We start from the raw sequence: 18,374 nt of genomic DNA, 5'->3' as shown, positions 1-18,374 counted from the left end.
AGAAATAAGAGCCTCATAGTCTGTGTAACCATGGACACCACCTCCAGTCTAGCTGGGCATAGCCGTCTCCCAACAGATTAATGGCCTCATTGTCAACCAGCATTGTTCTGCCCAGAGCTTACAGAGGCCCCAGCTGACCCCATCACCCAAAATAGCAGCTCTGGACTCATCGCTTCCCAAAATGTATGCACCCCAGTGAAGTCTCTCCAGGGCCAAATTGATTCTGCTTGGAGGTTAATGTGCATGGCCTGTATCTGAAAGGAACAAAAGGACAAGCAAGGTCCTTCATGATAAAGTCTGATTCTCAGGTTGCATGTTGAAAACAAGGAGCAATCCAACTATTATAGATAAGCAGACAGACGTTTGCTTAGTTTCCAGACCAAACAAAGGAGGAAAAGGAGAATCAGTGAAGTGCAGATGATCTCTTGGTTGGGTATAAAGGATTGTAGATAGAAAATCCACCTGAGTTTAGAAGTGAAGATAGGTCCTCAAGTTCTCTGAGCTTGGTTGTTTTTTTGCAAATGTTTCATTACCCAGCTAAGTAACATCTTCAGTGCTAGAATGGGATGGGGTTTGCTTTCTGTTTATATATTGTGGCATGCCCTGCCAGTGTTGGTGGGGGTGTGGATTTTGTTCTATTTTTCCCTCTAGCAGTTCCTTGATTAAGATATTGTTTACTGCTTGTATGTCTGCTGGTAATCTTGGTGTTAATCTCTGCTTATCTGGGTGATGATTGCTAGTGAGGAGATGTTCTGGTCTTTTGTTTTCCTTTTTATTATCTCTTTGGAATAGTGTGTAGATGTTGTTTATCTCTATGTGCCTGTTGATGACTGATTTGTCTGAATACAAAGCTTCCAGGAATTCCCTCGCATTTTTGGATTTAGCTTGGTCTAAGATGCTGACAGTTTCCCAGTTGAAACTATGGTTAAGTCCATGTGTTGTGAGATTAAGGAGTTTTCATCATGTCTTCTGACATACAAGCAGTAAACAATACCTTAATCAAGGAACTACCAGAGGAAAAAATAGAATAAAACAAAATCCACACCCCCACCAACACTGGCAGGGCATGCCACAATATATAAACAGAGAGCAAACCCCATCCCATTTTAGCACTGAAGATGTTACCTAGCCTGGCAATGAAACGTTTGCAAGAAAACAACCAAGCTCAGAGAACCCCAAGGACTCCACAGTTCAACCCTGAGCTACACATACTCGCTTCTCTTGGTAGGTCCTATGTCTCTGATGGCAGGTGTGAGATTTAGAAAATTTAAAAGTGGATGCACACAAATGCATGCTTGGTCTCTAGCTACTGAGGGACCATGAATGTCTGTCCAGCCTTCCTTTCAAATAAACACATTTCTTTAAGGTAACCATAAAGAAACTAATATTATCCAGGTAATATATTCAAGCCATTTCATATAAATTTCACCGGTGGGCCTCCCCTCGTTTCTGTGGCTGTGGTCTTATTTATGAAAACAGAATGTAAGATCCTCTTCCCTTAACCTAGCATCCTCCAGAAGTGTCCAGGGACTATATAATTGTAAGGCTGAGAATTCTTAACTCAAGACTGCCAGGTTGGGGACAGCAGCAGGAGAATATTCTGCTAGCTCTCCACTTTGGTGAGTGTACGGCAGTCTACAAACTTTTTTGAAAAAACCCGTTTCCAACAGATGCATCTGAGAGCCAAAAGCTTTTTCTGCGGCAACAGCTAAATCATAAAGCACTTTGCAGGGGGAAGTTAGGCTGTCCTTCTTTTCTTATGGAGTGCAGTCACCTCCCCCTCTCCCGTTCTTGTTTTGTTTTTTTTAATCTGGCAGAAAAGGTTTGTACATGTCTTTTCCACCACACTGGTCTCTGTCACAGGGTCTGCTTTCTAGTTCCTTCACATTTTGCTTCCAGTGTCCAGGAGGGCAGAACCTGTATCTATTAGAATGCATAAAGATCAAAAATAAAATCATTTTAAAAAATCCTTTCCCTGCTCCCTATGGCCAATTGCATCAAATGCAACGGAGATGGGAGGAGGTCTTGGTCTTGGGACCCAATCCTCAGCCCCCAACTGCTGCAGGCAACTCCTCCTTTCCTGGGACTCGCCCTCCTGCTCCCAGCTGTGCTGCCCCTCCCTGGCTGGAGGAAGAGACAAAGTCCTCAGTCCGATGGATGCCTCTGGGGAGCTGATTCTTCCAAGTGGATCCAGCGCATCAGGTAGGTAGAGTGGGCGGTGGAGCGAGGGGGTGGGGTGGGTGGGAATGGGAGCATGGGTCTAGCAAGTTGGCCAAGTGAGGTGGGGGTCTGTGGCTGGGGACGCAATCAGTGTTCTGATCAAACAAAGGGGCTCCAAGTGAGTTTCCAAATTCACAGGTGGGGTGTCGGGACATAATGGCCTGTGATTCCTATGGGGCTTGGAAGGAAGGAAGGAAGGATGGGGGCTAGTTCTCTGAAGAGATTCCAAGAAAGAGGAGGTGTGGGTCTGAGTGTGTTGTGCATAACCACACATCCATAAGTGTACGTGCTGCATGTTTAGGACAAGAAAGAGAAAGAAGGAGAGAGAGAGAGAGAGAGAGAGAGAGAGAGAAAGAAAGAAAGAAAGAAAGAAAGGAAGGAAGGAAGGAAGGAAGGAAGGAAGGAAGGAAGGAAGGAAGGAAGGAAGGAAGGAAGGAAGGAAGGAAGGAAACGAAACATTGGAGGAAGGGGGATTAGAGAGATGGTCAGCAGCCAGAGCCAAGCACAGTGGAGAGTGAAGCCAAGAGATTTTTGCAGGTTTCTTGTTAAATTGGGCAAAGCAGGTTATAGGAATTGCACCACTACTACCATCAGTCCTGGCAGAGCAGGGTGGGCTGTGGGTTCTTTCGGTCCCTCTGGAAAGGATAAGTTCTTTAAAGGAAATCTCCCTGCCATAAAGAGAATAGCTGCTGGTCTCAGATCCCTTCCCTTCCCTTCCACTCCCCTCCGCACCCCACCCAAGTCTCCTTCCAAAGAAAAGTAGAATTGAAGCAAAGCTGCTTTTGGGGATCCTTCAGGACTTGCTATTTGGGGGACATTTGGACAGATAAGTAGGAGCCCTCCTTCAAATCCAAAGTTGGAGGAATATCACCTTCCCACATTCCTTATAAATTCCAGCCTCAGAAATGGGAAAGGCACTTCAGAAGCCAGAGAGAAAGGGACAAGGGGGAAGAGAGTCTTGTTGAAATGTAACCAGAATGGTCATTTTGTAATGCCATTCTTAGGAGATGGTCATCATCTGGACAGTTGCACAGCTGTGGGTGTTTTGGATGTGGGAAAAGGATGGAGATGAGGGCTGGAGAGATCAATCCCTGGGCTATTTTCCTAATCATTTTCATATGGAATCCCCTTTTCTCCATTAATCTTATTTTTTTAAAAAAAAACTACCAGAAATTTGTGTTTAAATATACATTTTTAAAAAGCAAAAGAGATAATTTCTGTTTGCTTGTAGAGTTAAAACAAAAGAAGAAATATGTCTTTTTGTGCAGTTTTAAGGCTTAGAGTAATCGCAAAATTTATGGACTTGGAAAATCAGAATGATGGTGACAGGTTAAAAGATTTACGTTGGTCTGAGAATTGCAGAGGGGTTACATTCTCTTGGGAGGGGAGCTGGACCGGCATCCCTGAGAATCTTTAACGCAGCAGCTTCTTTAGCAAACAGTAATTCAAGAGCGCAGACGGGATGTTTGGATACAGCTGATGAATGAGGTATTTCATTACAATGGTAATAATTTTAATGCAAGTCTCCTTTTTGCCCTTGTGGCAAAATGAGGACATAGACCCTGTATATCTTACGAAGAACTGGCTCCCAGACACATTCAGATAAGGTAGGGATGGCACTGAATGTAGATCTATGGTAGCACCAATGCCCACAACAGAATTACAGAATTCCTGTCTTTGTAAACTTCACTCTGGATTCTCTTCTCTTCTCTTCTCTTCTCTTCTCTTCTCTTCTCTTCTCTTCTCTTCTCTTCTCTTCTCTTCTCTTCTCTTCTCTTCTCTTCTCTTCTCTTCTCTTCTCTTCTCTTCTCTTCTCTTCTCTTCTCTTCTCTTCTCTCTGGATTCTGTTCTGTTCTATTCTATTTTCTATTCCTTTCCTGCTTTCCACAAAGACAGAGTACATAGCACTTCCTCTTCCCCCTGTCCCCCCTACCTGACAAAATCCCTATTAAGCAGGGACATCCATGGTGGGGAGAGGTCACAAAAGAATCAAGATGCCACCTGCACGATTGAACCCTACCTGTTTCTACATGCACATGAAAGGGATGGACTTCTAATGCACAGGCTGGGCACATCTTGAATTTTTTTGGCCCCCACCCACCCACAAACACTCCTGCTGTGAGGTAGCCATCTGTCAAAAAACAGGCTAAAGAGATGGGTCTCTTGGTGTCACCCCACAGAATTCTCCCAACTATGATGACTTCCCTTTCTGGGTTTATTTTCCTTCTGGGTGGTTGAGCACACTTCAAAGCAAAGCCCTGGGCTGCAACCACTCTCTTTTTTAAGACTGCATATGGAGTAGCCCATATACACATTTTTGACTGAAAGACTCTATAAAGAAAATAAGCACAGTTGAACCCAAGAGAAGCACCCATGGTACATCTCTGCCCATTTGCCAGACCCTGCTTTGGATAATAACCCTGAGTGGACATACCAGGATGTTCTAATCACACAGAACACACAAATTGGGTGCTGTCTCCTTGAAATCAAGTGGTACCCATGCTCCACCATACATGCTAAAAGCGATGGGTTCACCGGAGCATTCTTCCTTAGACACATCTGTGCTTTCCATTGCAGAACAGAAGGGGTCACATATGTTGAGAGTTTCTGACTCTCAGGCTGAGGTGGGCAAGAAATGACCCTCCTCATGTCCCAGACATCCCAGTGGCCTGATCTACTGTAGCAAGAGCAATGCTTGGAGTGCCACAGCTTTTCTAACTGCTGCTCTCTGCAGTTATGTCATTATTGCGGGGTGTGTAAGGGCCATGCATTACTGTATTCCCCTTTTGACTCTCATACACATGCTGATACCTAACTGTTCCTCACATTCCACCTCCCATGGGTTTCTGATGGGAAAGATCCACTTTATCAATCAAATCTTTATTATGGTTAAATATCAGCATCTATCCACTTCAAGGAGGACAGTGCCCAATTTAAACCCACTTTTTCTTTGAAGGGCTACCCAATCCAACTCGGGAGAAGAAAACCCGAAAACTAAAAAGGGAAAGCAGAATAGGTGGGGCAGGACTGAGGTTGCCTGAAACCTGCCTATTAGTAGACTAATTGAACATACAATTGATCTCTATCTTCTCCAATGCTTATTTTAGTTCGAGTAATAGTAATAATTTCTAAGGCACCAGGAGACCATGAGTTCTAGTCTTGCCTTGGGCATGAAGCCAACTGGGTGACCAGTCACCCTCTCTCAGCCCTGGGAAGGAGGCCACAGCAATCCACTTCTGAAAATGTTGCATTGGGTGGGTGAGCGAGTGTTTTTTCTCGTCTGCTGTAAATGGCCTCATTTCTCTCTCATGTTTCTTCTCTCTATTTCTTCTGGGTTCAACTGAGCTAGGAAGGACAATAACTGGCAAAATAGAACTTGATGAGCAAATGGGGGATTCGCCAGGCAGATTGGATTCAGAGTCACACCTGCCTGTAAAGGCTAGAAGAGGAGTTGGTTGGATATTCTCTGGGGAACCTTCGTTATTCAGGCTTTGTTCCTGTTTATAATAAAATGGGTTCTAGCACAGCCTTTTGTAGACAGAAGAAAGTGTGGAAAATAGATTTTGCTAGAGCTGATGCTGGGTATTTAATCTTTTGCGGTGGTGTCATTTTCAATCAAAGGGTGCCAACAATCCTTGTGCTGGATAGTACTCTAAGAGTTGGCTAGCAAGCCCAAAAATGTCCATGCAGTTCAGCAATTTTTCTTTCTTTCAGCTTGCCTGCTTCCTGTAATTTATTTTGCTGAAAAGCATTTCTCTGCCATCAAGTTTGCCTCTTAGTCAGAGGAAATCAACCTGGAAGAATTTAAAGATGTTCATATTAAGAGAGCTTCTTGATGTTCTGCAGAAGTGTCTGCAGGGTGGGGTCAAGAAAGTCCAAATGGTGGCCATGACAGTGCAATTGAAGCTCCATCCATTTTTGCACATCAAAACACCATCTTGACTTTTTTGACCACAGTCTGCAGGCATCCCTGAAGTGCCAGCAGAAAGCATGGAGAAGTCCGCCTTAATTAACCTCCCAAACCAGAAGGTTTCATTTGTTGAACTTCACAATTTAATCATGCCCCTTGACAGAAAGCAGCATTCCAGATCTAAAGTCGAGTCTCCTGGGGCTGATTTTGGCCAGTTGCTTTTCCTCTCCTGTTCATACCTTGTAAAGATAAATCAATATCAATCAATGGATGCTAGGTCTATCATATCTGGGTGGCAAATACCAGGATGACCACTAGATGGCAGCAGAGTAATACAGAAAAATCTCTTTACCACCATGCTGATTTTTTGCCAGCCTGCACTCTCATTTGCACTGGATTCCTTGGATAAAGTGGAATACAGTAAATGTTCATTAGTAGGGATGAGTTTCAAAACTGAGATCTTGCTAGGAAGATCTAATTTAACCTAATATATTTGTCAGATGAGTCCTTAGGATGATTCTCACTTATTTTTGCCATTTCCTTGGTGGCTAGAAAAATGATAGAGGCTTTTGGGTCAAATATCAAAAAATACCAATCCATGGAACAAAAGAACAACCTTCCTTGATCCCATTCTGGAACTGGAGTTGATTGCAAGGTTTTTCGAATAAAATAAACCAGCTTAGCTGAGTTGCAGAAACTACTTCCTGGAATCCTTTTTGTTTTTTTAGAGCCAGCAAACTCACCAAAACAGTGAGAGGCACCTGGATGGAGGCTGGAAAAGTGTGTTTTCCTAAGAAATATCACAGACAGCCTCAGCAACAGCATCTGGAGGGAAAGCAGAGGACGAAGCCACCCCCCATCTCTCTGTACCGGCTTCTCTTCTTTTTGCTGCTCCCAGCTTCCTCATCCTGCCCCAGTCCTGCCCCCACTCCCACAGATGAGAGTGGAGAAGTCATTGTAAGTCAAACCTGAAGCAGGTAAAGTCCAAGGGACTGAAATGTGGGGAGTTGTAACATCTAAGAAGATGGGTGCTCTTGCGAAGCAGAGAAAGCCAAGCCTGTTCTCTGCTGCATCTCTTCTCCAGATGGTTGAAGACATTGGTTAGGGCAGTGTTTCTCAACCTCAGCAACTTTAAGATGCATGGACTTCAAGTCTTAGAATTCCGCAGCCATGCTGGCTGGGGAATTCTGAGACTTGAAGTCCACGCATCTTAAAGTTGCTGAGGTTGAGAAACCCTGGGTTAGGAAGTTGGCTTTCGTGAAAGGTAGTGAGGTTTTTCCCCTTGAGAGCATCTTAAAAACAAATTAAAAGCCAGCTATCTGATAAATTAAAAACCTACCATTTCATAAATTAAATGGAAGCTCTATAATAAATGAAAAATCAGCTGCTTCGTATGGAAAAGCATTCCAAAATCTAACTGAATCTTTGAGTGCTTTGGCAAAATACAGAATCTGCAATCTTGCAGCTAGTTCTCTGAGAGTTATCCCCATTGAATTCAGCGCTCCTTCTTCTGCATAGGCGAGGGAGCAGTATAAATCAGAAGCAAATTAGGCTAGAGGGGCCCAGTCTAAGAAAATTTAGAATTCCCAGAAGGAAAGGGAGGGCTATCGTATCTGATGTTTTCTACTGATCATCTTTGTTTAGGAGTGGCTAACACATTATGGATACCTTCCACCAGCTGATCCTATTACAGGCCAACTACAGACGTGGGAGGCTGTGTCAAGTGCTCTTCGTGTAATGCAACGTTTTGCAGGCATTGCAGAAACCGGGATTCCAGGTATCGTAAAACGAAGAGATGTTAGTATCTTGCTTGTTCTCCTTGGGGGCCCGTGGTTCTGCAATGCATACCTCTCGCCCCACACATGTTAGAGGTCACTCAATCCAACCCCCGGCTCCAGGCAGGAAATTCAGAGAAAGGTGCCACTGTGGCACGCCGGAGAGATCCAGCCGCTACTTCAGTATCTCCAGTGAAGAAGAGCCCCCGCTCCTCCCACAAGTACTGAATTTATGCTCCTAGACGAAATTGAAAAGGTTTCTTTTCCCCGGTGGATTCTAAAATGAAAAAGCAATGAGGAAGCAGTAAAAAAAAGTTTATCAGCATTGCTTTGTTGCTGATTGTGTTGTACACACCTTTGCTAGCTGTCCCTGCATGTGATGGAGTAGTAGTGTCTCTGCTAGGATTAGAGTTTGTGTTTCATACACTGCTTTGGTTTTCAGAATCAGGACATTTCAGGACAAAGGACCCTTTGAGGCCATTAGAGATTTAGGTTTAAGAAAATTTTCTGCTCCTATGACTGGTCCAAAAATGGCTTGTTTCCAAGAAAATTAAGACAAGGCAAGTTTGAAGAGACGGCAAGGACCAGAAGGTTAAATGTGGACATGCACAGAAATGCTCTCTGATAGCGATATAAAAACAAAACGAACTGAGCAAAATAAACATGTGGAAAATCGGTATGTCCTGGGGAGACATTTCAGTTCCTTAGCGTATCTGCAGAACTAGTTGAGTTTTACACTGAAATGTTTCTGGAGTTTTTCTTTCCCTTCCCTTGAAGATGATGCCACGCGGAGTCTGATCCGGATGCCTCGCTGTTCCTTGCCTGATATTATCCCCAACTTCCCGCCAAAGCTTTCTTTGAAGGAAAGTGCAAGGAAGAAAAGATGGGAGAGAGGAAAGAGTCGGGGCAGGCGCAGTGCTGGGTCAGCTTGGACTAAAAGAAACATCTCCTGGAAGTAGGTATCTAGATGTAGGCTTAGTGGGAAAATAGACTGAGGAAAGAATTCTACTCTGTACAAAGACTGTCCTTCAGTGGCAGGGTTCAGACAACATGGTAGACTAGGCTAACTTGGAAATGGGTAGCTCATGGTTTACTGTGGTTAGAGGAACCCAGCTATGGAGTTTGCCTGCTCTGTGAACCTGGGCATCATGTTAAGCCATTATAAAGTTTGTTTGTTTGGATATGGTGTGTTATATGAATTGTGTTTCATTAAACCAGGTTTAGGATTGGTGTAAATCTAATTCAGTATTTTAACTACTACGCTACAGTGGCACAGCCAGATTAATCAGGTTTTTGAATGAGCCAGCTTCCTGGATTTGCACAATGCACGGCACCATAAATGAAACAAATGTCTTAGGTTCACACAACATTCTCAGCCACAAAACAACTAAGCTTAAAGAAAGCCAAACTTAGTATGTTTTAGGAAGGCAAACCACATTTCTGTTGCTTTCACCTGAACGTTTTATTTTTCCCATAGGGTGAAGAGCTATCCACAGAGAGCCCGTCTCAGCCGAGAGACTATGCGAGTGTTGATGTATTATGCCCTAAAGGTTTGGAGTGAAGCCACACCGTTAAACTTTCATGAGGTTGGCAGCCACACTGCTGACATCTCTGTGGAGTTCCTCCAGCTGGATCACCATGATGGTTATCCTTTTGATGGACCTGGTGGGATGGTGGCCCATGCTTTTTTTCCTGGAGACCCCCAGAGGGCTGGCACTGTCCATTTTGATGGGGATGAAGAATGGACTTTCCGCTCACCAGGTGATTTGACTTTCATGAGTGGTGGAAGAGTTAAGAACTGTAAACTTGTTCAGGTGTTTGCCTGAATGTATGAAAGGCTCAAATTGGATGGAGAAAGGGGCCATGTGTAGAATCCTACCCTTGTCTTCTCCTATCACCACACTTTTATCTAAAGGTCTGAAGGTCAGCTGTACTTGCCTTGGGTTTAATGTGAGTAGAACTCCCTGAGTGACCTGAAGGCTGCATGTTTGTTTTCTATTCTCCCCCCATGCTGACCTCTGTTTGGGTTCAGGTGAAAGCCTAAATGGGGATAGAGTTAACCTGAGAAGGAGGCATTACTGAACTTGTGACATAGATGTAGGGTATCCATCGAAACAAACCAAAAAGCACACTAAAGCCAGTTATATACATTCTCTGATGCATTTTATGATGTGGCTCTTTTATCATGAAGAGATTTTTCATTGTTTTCTCAAACTTCCAAAGTAGGTCCCCTAACTTCTACCTCAACCAAGAAAGATTTTTTTTCTTTGACCATGACTGTGTCTTTATTCCCACTATTTGATCCTTTTTTATGGTACTGTAAGACTTTCACCATAACACAAGGAAGAATTTGTCCTTCTAATTTCATTTTGGAAAGATTGGGTGGATACCAGTGGTAAAAACTATAACAACAAAGAGTAAAAATATGGGATATAAATTTGTATATATAAATAAATCCACTCTGCTAGTCTGGCCCATTTGACCTCTCCTCCATCCATCAGGCAGGCTGAGATGTTGCTCTCTATCCAAAGCTTTACCCTCTGATGCCATCCAGTCCCCTCAGCAAGATGGAGGCCTAGATTCAACTTTCAGAGCAAATCCAGTTCTCTGTTCTGGAGTATCTAATGGCTGTATTTTGAGAACTGTAGGAGAGGAGCCATTTTGGGAGGAAGCAGCCATTACTCCATAGATACCTTTTGCACCTAACCTGGACTGAACATTGTGCATAGCTGTCAGGATGACATAAAAGGCTCAGCAATGGGTGGATGCATTACTTAGTGGGAAATTATTGGACAGGATAATATTTTGCTGTCCTTCTGTTTCTGTGGCATGCTATTTGTGATTCCTTCTCTCATCTTGTAGACTCAGTATGGATCACTCAGTTAGTGATTTTTATTGTTTGACAGATGACTTTGGTACCGATCTTTTTGCTGTAGCCATTCATGAATTTGGCCACAGCCTTGGCCTAGCACATTCATCTTCCAAGCACTCTATCATGCGCCCATATTACCGAGGACCAGTAGGAGACCCATTGCAATATCAGTTGCATATGGATGATTATGTTGAAATCCAGAAGCTTTATGGTAAGTGCAGCAGCATGGAATCTTAATTCAACATTGCTGAGTTGTTTTAAGACCGTGTCCAAGTCCTTCTGACCAGCCCAACTTTCTCAACTTTGTCCAATAGATGCAATGGACTTCAACTCCCATCAATATCCACCAGCACACTGGCTTGAAATATAAGGGCTTGGTTGGGGAAAGGAGATCTATTGCAATCTTTAAAAACTTTTTAGAACTCTCAGTAGAATAGATACTGAAGGTACTGGTTTTGCATTTCCAGCACACGCTCTAATAGATCTGAAATAGTGAACAACTCTAATTTTTTTCCTGATTTGCACTAAAATTCATTATTTTAATATTCATTATTCATATAATAGTTATTTATATAATAATATAATGAGTAATATTCATATTCATCATCAGGATTCTTGTAACTGTCTTTGTAAGGTCAATCAATCAAGCTTCCCATCTTTTCAATGAACCACATTCAAACACAGATAGTGGCTTATCACAACAGTTTATGTAACTGTGTCATTATCAGTTCTGGAAGAGGTCCAGCCCAGCTTTTAGTGATGGTTCAGTCTACCTGGGGGATATATATAAATATAAATATATAAATGTAATAAATAAATATATAAAGCTGCTTGAATATGTATGTATGTATGTATGTATGTATGTATGTATGTATGTATGTATGCCTGCTTTCAATAGCCTTTAGTCTAATTTGCCCTGGTCCTGTTTTCAACATGCTCTCTTTGTCTGGACCAGTGTCGCTCAACCTTAGCAACTTTAAGATATGTGGACTTGAACTCCCAGAATTCCCCAGCCAGCCATGCTGGCTGGGGGATTCTGAGAGTTAAAGTCCACATATCTTAAAGTTGTTAAGGCTGAGAAACACTGGTCTGGACTGTCTATTACTCCCCATTTTCTACAATGTATGCCACCAAAATCCTTTGTTTCCCTGTGTACTTAATACATTTCCTTTCTTTCTCTCCTTTTTAAATCAGGGAGTAGAGTTTTTCATTCCACAGAGAAACACGATGTAACCACACCACTCCCAGACCTTCTGTCCTTGCCACAGAATTTCCCTGCAGTCAGGTTAGATGTCACTGATTATACTGTTCATTCGCAAAGGGTAAATGAAGGGCTATTTTTCATACCATATGCATGTATCTGTTCAGTGCTCCCAGCTTCAGCACCTCTGCAGCATTAGGTATCTGCTGCAGTTGATTCTACAGAAAGATTCTACAGAAAGGTACAGACTAGACCAGTGTTTCTCAACCTTGGCAACTTTAAGACAGGTGGACTTCAACTCCCAGAATTACCCAGCCAGCATGGCTGGCTGGGGAATTCTGGGAGTTGAAGTCCACCTGTCTTAAAGTTGCCAAGGTTGAGAAACACTGAACTAGACTCACACATCCTACTAAGCCATGGTTTGACTATGATTTATTGTACAAGGTACAACTATCTGGGTTCAGACAGCACACTAAGGTCTAAACCAGCCATAATTTAGAAACCAGAATGGTCTATCAATGCTTGCACCACTTCACTGTATCTCAGATGTTTCACAGTTATGTGACTGTATGCAATGGGACCACTAACTCTGCCATTTTTCCCTCAATGTTTTTTTTACTATTGATTAATTTTAGACCAACCCGCAGATTCAGAGACTAAGAGGCCATGATAAAGTCCTTACTTACAGATAAAACTTCTGCTTTCATTGTTAATATGGCTGAATAATTTCTGCCTTTGTCTAATAACGCAGTTTATATTTAAGCAATATGTTACTTCCTAATGCCAAAATAACATTACAGTTCATATTAGACTAAGACTGGAGAAACCAGGTCTAATCCCTGTTTAGCTCTGAAGCTCACAGAGACCTGGTAGGTTGGACATATGGCCATGTTTTGATCTTGATATCTCAGCTTAATAAGCCAAGATGTAAATAAGGTATTTTGGCCACCAAAGGAGGACTTTGTTTTTCCATCCAAGCTGGCAAGCAAACAAACCAGGAAATCTACCACTAAATATATTTTCCCATTTTGTTCAAAAATGGGGTCAAAACTTAGCTAGTGACTCCAGAAAAGCCTGGCTATGAAATCATGGTCTGACGCTGGTTGAACCTCTGTTTTGCTCTGAAGCTTTTTCACTTTGAACAAATGAACCTGAACTAGTCAAATTCAGGCGAGATACAAAAATGCTTTCTGCCCCTCACCTTGACCCAGTGTTGGGGTAAGGATAACATGGGAAGAGGATATGAATGTATTCTGCTTTGATTTTTCTAGAGGGAGATTTAATGGGTATGGTCAAAATATATTTCATAACAGAACAATACAAATCGCTATGTTGGGATAAACTATTTCCACACTGCTGGCACATTTTCCTCTCAAATAAAGCCAACACAGTGTTGAAAAATCCCGCTGGCTGAGTCGTCGTCTTTTCCCAATTTCTTTGTTCCAGACCAGGAAAAGGATTTCCTGACCGATGTACCTCCAACATCGATGCTGTCGCTCAGATCCGAGGAGAAACATTTTTTTTCAAAGGTCAGTTGACTTTGACTTTGGGAAGCAGTTTCTTCCTCTCACACTGCACCAAAGAGGCTGGAGTGTTATTATGGCTGGGCTATTGGGCACAGGGTCAAGGGGCCCAGATTCTAAGTCACTAGCCCCCTCTTTTTTAATTCAGTAGAAATTCCAGTATTAAGAGGCAGGGCAAGCCCCCTCTCTCCATACCATACATATTTTTATAAACTTCAGTCATGTCTCCCCTTACTTGCCTTTTTTAAAAGAAGCCCAAAACATAATTATTCCATCCTTCTAATTCTTCTGATTGTCTTTTTCCAATTCTTCATTATCCTTTTTGAATGCATTCGATAGGCTCATATTCATCCATGACTGCACACACAAAAAAACCCAACCGTTGTTAAGGTGATCTACCAAGGTAAGAGGGTCATCTTTTAGATGGAAATTAATATCTCTTCTTTCAATTCCTGCTCTTGTGGCAGATGAGTACTTCTGGCGTCTGTCCCAAGGCCGGCACCTCACTTCTCCACAACCAGCTTTGATCACTCACTTCTGGCGAGGATTCCCTTCCACTCTCCGCAAAGTGGATGCTGTTTATGAGAGACCTGCAGATCACCGCATCCTCTTTTTCAGTGGTGAGAAGATCATAAGTGCAAAGTGGCCTGGGCAAAGGCATGAGGATATGCTGTTCCAGTAAAACGTGATGCGCTTTTAGTCAATGGCTATTGCAGGGCAGATGTACAGAGTGCAGAACAAAGCACAGGATAAGCAGGCTTATTTAATTACTTTAAAGCAATTAGTTTAATTTCAAAGCACAAAATACACACTCACCCTCTTTATAATCAACTGCAGGCCCAGACAGAAATCTGCAGAGTCAGACTGACTCTGTCCAGCAGTCTTTTTCTAAAGCCTGGCCAATCAATACTCCTGAGGAGCCCACCAACAAGGGCTTCTCAACCTTCCTTTCGATTCCTTCTAAAAATGCAAATCTTTGCATCAGTGGGAGATGGCAGCATCAATCAATGTGGCCCAGGGGCACCATATACCCTTGAGCTGGCATTGCCTGCCAGCAAATTACCAGGACCATATTCCAATTCATCATCTGAATTTCAGCTATATATTGCTCTGAACCAAAAGACTTGACTGATCCCCCAAACCCCCAGATGCTGCCTATCTAGCCCATAACTTTTGAGACCAGTGGGCATATTTTCATATTTCCGCCTTCCCCAGCTGTCTGTTCTCTAGAAATAGGACTTCAGCTCACAGAATTCCCCAGCCGATATGGTAATACTAAGACTTCTGGGAGGTGAAGGCCACACCTCTAGAAAGCATCTAGCTTGGGGAAAATCCTAGAGATAAAGAAGATGCTAAAAGCTGATGATTTGCTTTGCAACATGCTTGTTATCTCCTTCCCTCCCATTTTTGTTAATCAGGTGAGGCAAGGAGCCTGGTGGGCAATAAGCGAGATGATTTCAAGTTGTTTTGCATAGGGCACATAATCCTGAATTAATGGTTTCAGTAATAAGCTATTTCTGACAATTCTCTCTTCTTTTCTTACTCAAGGACCTCTCTACTGGGTATTTAAGGACAATAGTGTGGAAGAGGGTTACCCTCGCCCTGTCACAGATTTTGGTCTGCCCCAAGGTGGCATCAGTGGTGCTTTCTCCTGGCCTTTAGACCAGAAAACCTATTTCTTCAAGGGAGACCTCCACTGGTGCTATGATGAAACCACAGGGCACATAGAGGAAGACTTCCCCCTCCACAAAGTGTCCTGGGAGCAGTTCTCCTCTTCTGTGGACTCTGTCTTGAGTGAAAGTGATGGTGAGTTGGTCTGTTGTCCTCAGGCTGACCTTGGGCTGACTCAGATTTTTCACTGCATTCCTGTTGATCTCGGCACCTGGGAATTGTGAAATGCAATCAGGCTTTCCAATCTATCCTATCCTTTCAAGAAGTGCAGAACAGTCAGGTCCCTTCCAATAGAGGAGTATAAGTGTAGTTTAGGGTTGAACTGTGGAGTCCTTGGTGCTGTCTGAGCTTGGTTGTTTGCAGACATTTCATTAGTGACTAGGCAACATCATCAGTGCAAGTGAGTGTGGGGTTTACTCCCTGTTTATATTCAGTAGCTTGCCCTACCAATGTTGGTGGGGGTGTGGTTTTCTTTTTGGTAGTTCCTTGATTAGAGTATTGTTTCCTGCTTGATTGTTTGTCTGGTGTTAATCCCTGCTTATCTGGGTGTTGGTTGCTGGAGAGGATGCGTTCTGGTCTTTTTTGAGTTTATCTCTATGTATCTATTGATGGCTGATTTGTCTGAGTGCCAAGTATAAACAGGGAGCAAACCCCACATTCACCAGCACTGATGATGTTACCTAGTTGGGTAATGAAATGTCTGCAAGCAAATAATCAAGCTCAGAGAGCGCCAAGGACTCCACAGTCAGGTCCTTTGCACAAGGTGTGCCGCATGGAAGAAAGAATCCATATCCTGTGAAATGATGGTAAAGTAAAAAAAAAAGATGATTTACCATCAGGGTCCACAAACCTCTGGGGTCAGTGGTACATTTTGAAAGTGTATTTTGAGCATTGTCACAGTATAAGTTGCATGCTGGTGTGCCCAGTGCTAAAGCACCCATTTAACAGAAGGCAAATGGGGGATACTCCCTGTAGTTCCCTTGTTGTAAATGCTTCCCCATGGAGCTAGTGCTAGTAGGGATACAACTGCATTTAGAAAATTAGCTTGTTTCTGGCAACCAGTTTTCTCCTAGTAATAATTTATTCTAAGAGGCAGAACCTGCTCCAGAATGTTGCAGTTTCTAGGAGTGTTGTTCAGCATTGTGGCCTCCATTGCATTTTACCCTCACTTTTCTCCCTGTCCATCAACACTCAGCTACCAACTTTCTGTGACCACTGAACATTCTTGGTTCTCATTAGGACCACAGCATTCTCAGCTTGAATATTGGACACAGAAGCAACAACATTTCTATTTATGATGCAATATTGCTTCCTCTCCATCTTCCAGACCATTCTGTATATTATTGCAGGGGCTATTCTCAGTCTTCTGCAACACTGTGTTAATATATTGCTGCTATCACTTCTCTGTCATGCTGCAGGAACACTGTATGTTTTTAAGGGCCAAGAGTACTGGAAGTTTGACCGGGACACCCTCAAACTCCAGGCAGGATACCCTCGTCCCATTGCCACCGACTGGCTGGATTGCACCGTTGAACCTGCCAGGACGATGCCTACTAGCCCTTCGTTGGGAGCTGAAGTTCCACCGGACTTCGGAGGGCCACAGCTGGAACTTGAGGGCCGTGTGTGCTTTTGTACTGCTTTCTGTGCCATTTCTTCCACTTTGCTCAACTCTCTGCCCTTGGCTCTCCTGACACTGCAAGGACTTGCCTAGGATGGATGAGGAATATTGCCTGGGGATTGCCCTATGTACCTTTCTATGAGCATCATTTGAGGCACTGAGATGGTCACGTTGCACATCTGTGGCTGGAAAAAAGCCATCCTGATGAAACTGAAAGTGACAAGCACTTGGGATGCAGGCTGAGGCTGCCGTCCTTCAAGGCGTGGGGGCCTCACTTTGCTAGAACAGGAGGGCAAAGTGGGTATCGAAGGCCTGCATGTGGAGCAGGGCACCTTCAAATAGCAACTTTTCTGTAAAATAACAAAGGAGCTGGAAGAAGGACCCTAAAGGAATCAGAATGTCCAACCATAAGACAAAAAAGCTTTAGCAGAGTCTAGGAAATTGAAAATATGGAGCTCTTTTTTTTTTCTTTTTTCTTTTTTTGAGAAGGAACCAAAGACATCTCTTCCCTGACTGGTCAATTCTTTTTATGTTGTAAAAGTTCTCCCTAGGCAAAAGATGGTCTGGTGGAACTTATTTAGTCACTTGTTTTGGAAAGGAAACAGTGAGTCCTCCTCCCCCACTATTTTTTATTTCCAGCAGGAGCAGGTGATAGTTGCTGCTTTTGATGTTGGCCCCATCAGCCCAGCTGTGGAATGATACAGTCTTGCTTGTCAGAGCCTGTCAAGCTAATCAACAAAGTTTCACTGTGGCCTACAACTAGAAAGAGAAAGAGAGATGGTTGAAAGATGAAGGATGCCTAGAGGGTGGATAGGAGCATGGTCTTTGCTGTTTGAAGCAGGCGTGACAGATGGAACCAGATCCAACCCACCGGGCAATTTTGACTGTTCATAGACTTGAATAGCAACTTAACATGTCTGAGAATAGAGATGTTTCGGTCCTTGCTTCCTGCCAAAAGGATATGTCTAGACTCTCTTCATGACCTCTGCCTCCCTTGCTATTCATCTTTCTCGTCCCACCAAAGGCGATGGGGGTATTCCCTGGGTTCCAGGTGGGGAGAAAGGCACAGAATGGGCCCCACAAGTCATGGGAACAGGAGGAAAGTTATTAAAGTCAACATGACATTATACAACTTTGATTGTGCTTAGAATGATCAAATGCATACCATTACTGGAGATGAAAAACCCATTGGCTATGTTTACACAACACACATAACCTAATAAGTGTGTTCAAACAAAATGCTAAACTTGGTTAGGATTAAGCTAGAGTTGGTTGGTTGGGCCAAACCTTGCCTGCTTGGTTAGTTTATGATTCAATATATTATATGAAAACAGAAAATGGGTAATTCAGTGAGTGGTATGAATCAAGCCACTGACTACAGCTAATGAAGCAAGCAAGGAAGTGACGCTATCATTAGATAGTAATAACCAGCACACTGTACAAAGTTGGGTTTGCAGCTTATAAATGTGACTGGTTTGGTTCTGGTTCAGTGCAATGTGTGAACGCAGCCACAGCCTTTTCGTAATTCACATCAAAACGTTCTATTTCCAGCAGAGATGAGAATGTTGCATTCCACTTCTAAAG

The 18,374-nt window shown here is 43.1% G+C and overlaps 1 protein-coding gene across 1 annotated transcript; it reads left to right on the top strand.

Moving 5' to 3' along the window:
• Positions 1–1,381: 1,381 nt before the first annotated feature.
• Positions 1,382–18,368, top strand: LOC103066969 (matrix metalloproteinase-17). Its single transcript, XM_025176097.2, has 11 exons — positions 1,382–2,202; positions 6,859–7,087; positions 7,775–7,907; positions 8,683–8,860; positions 9,383–9,666; positions 10,812–10,988; positions 11,972–12,062; positions 13,425–13,507; positions 13,969–14,121; positions 15,050–15,307; positions 16,591–18,368. The coding sequence occupies exons 1-11, from the start codon at positions 1,985–1,987 to the stop codon at positions 16,881–16,883; spliced, it is 2,097 nt and encodes a 698-aa protein (XP_025031865.2). The 5' UTR covers positions 1,382–1,984; the 3' UTR covers positions 16,884–18,368.
• The last annotated feature ends 6 nt before the right edge of the window (positions 18,369–18,374 follow it).

This window comes from Python bivittatus, unplaced genomic scaffold, assembly GCF_059951505.1.
Source record: "Python bivittatus isolate LINGU-HERP-01145 unplaced genomic scaffold, Pbiv_v1 ctg000320_np1212, whole genome shotgun sequence".
Lineage (NCBI taxonomy): Eukaryota > Metazoa > Chordata > Lepidosauria > Squamata > Pythonidae > Python > Python bivittatus.
The sequence above is the reverse complement of the archived record's forward strand: the minus strand, read 5'-3'. Positions and strand labels throughout refer to the sequence as shown.

Bases quoted from the DNA above. Each gene is read 5' to 3' on its own strand.
- LOC103066969 (XM_025176097.2), top strand. From the start codon at position 1,985: ATGGCCAATTGCATCAAATGCAACGGAGATGGGAGGAGGTCTTGGTCT. The intron at 12,063-13,424 runs GTTAGATGTCAC...TCTTTGTTCCAG, and splicing joins CAGAATTTCCCTGCAGTCAG to ACCAGGAAAAGGATTTCCTG. The intron at 15,308-16,590 runs GTGAGTTGGTCT...GTCATGCTGCAG, and splicing joins TGTCTTGAGTGAAAGTGATG to GAACACTGTATGTTTTTAAG.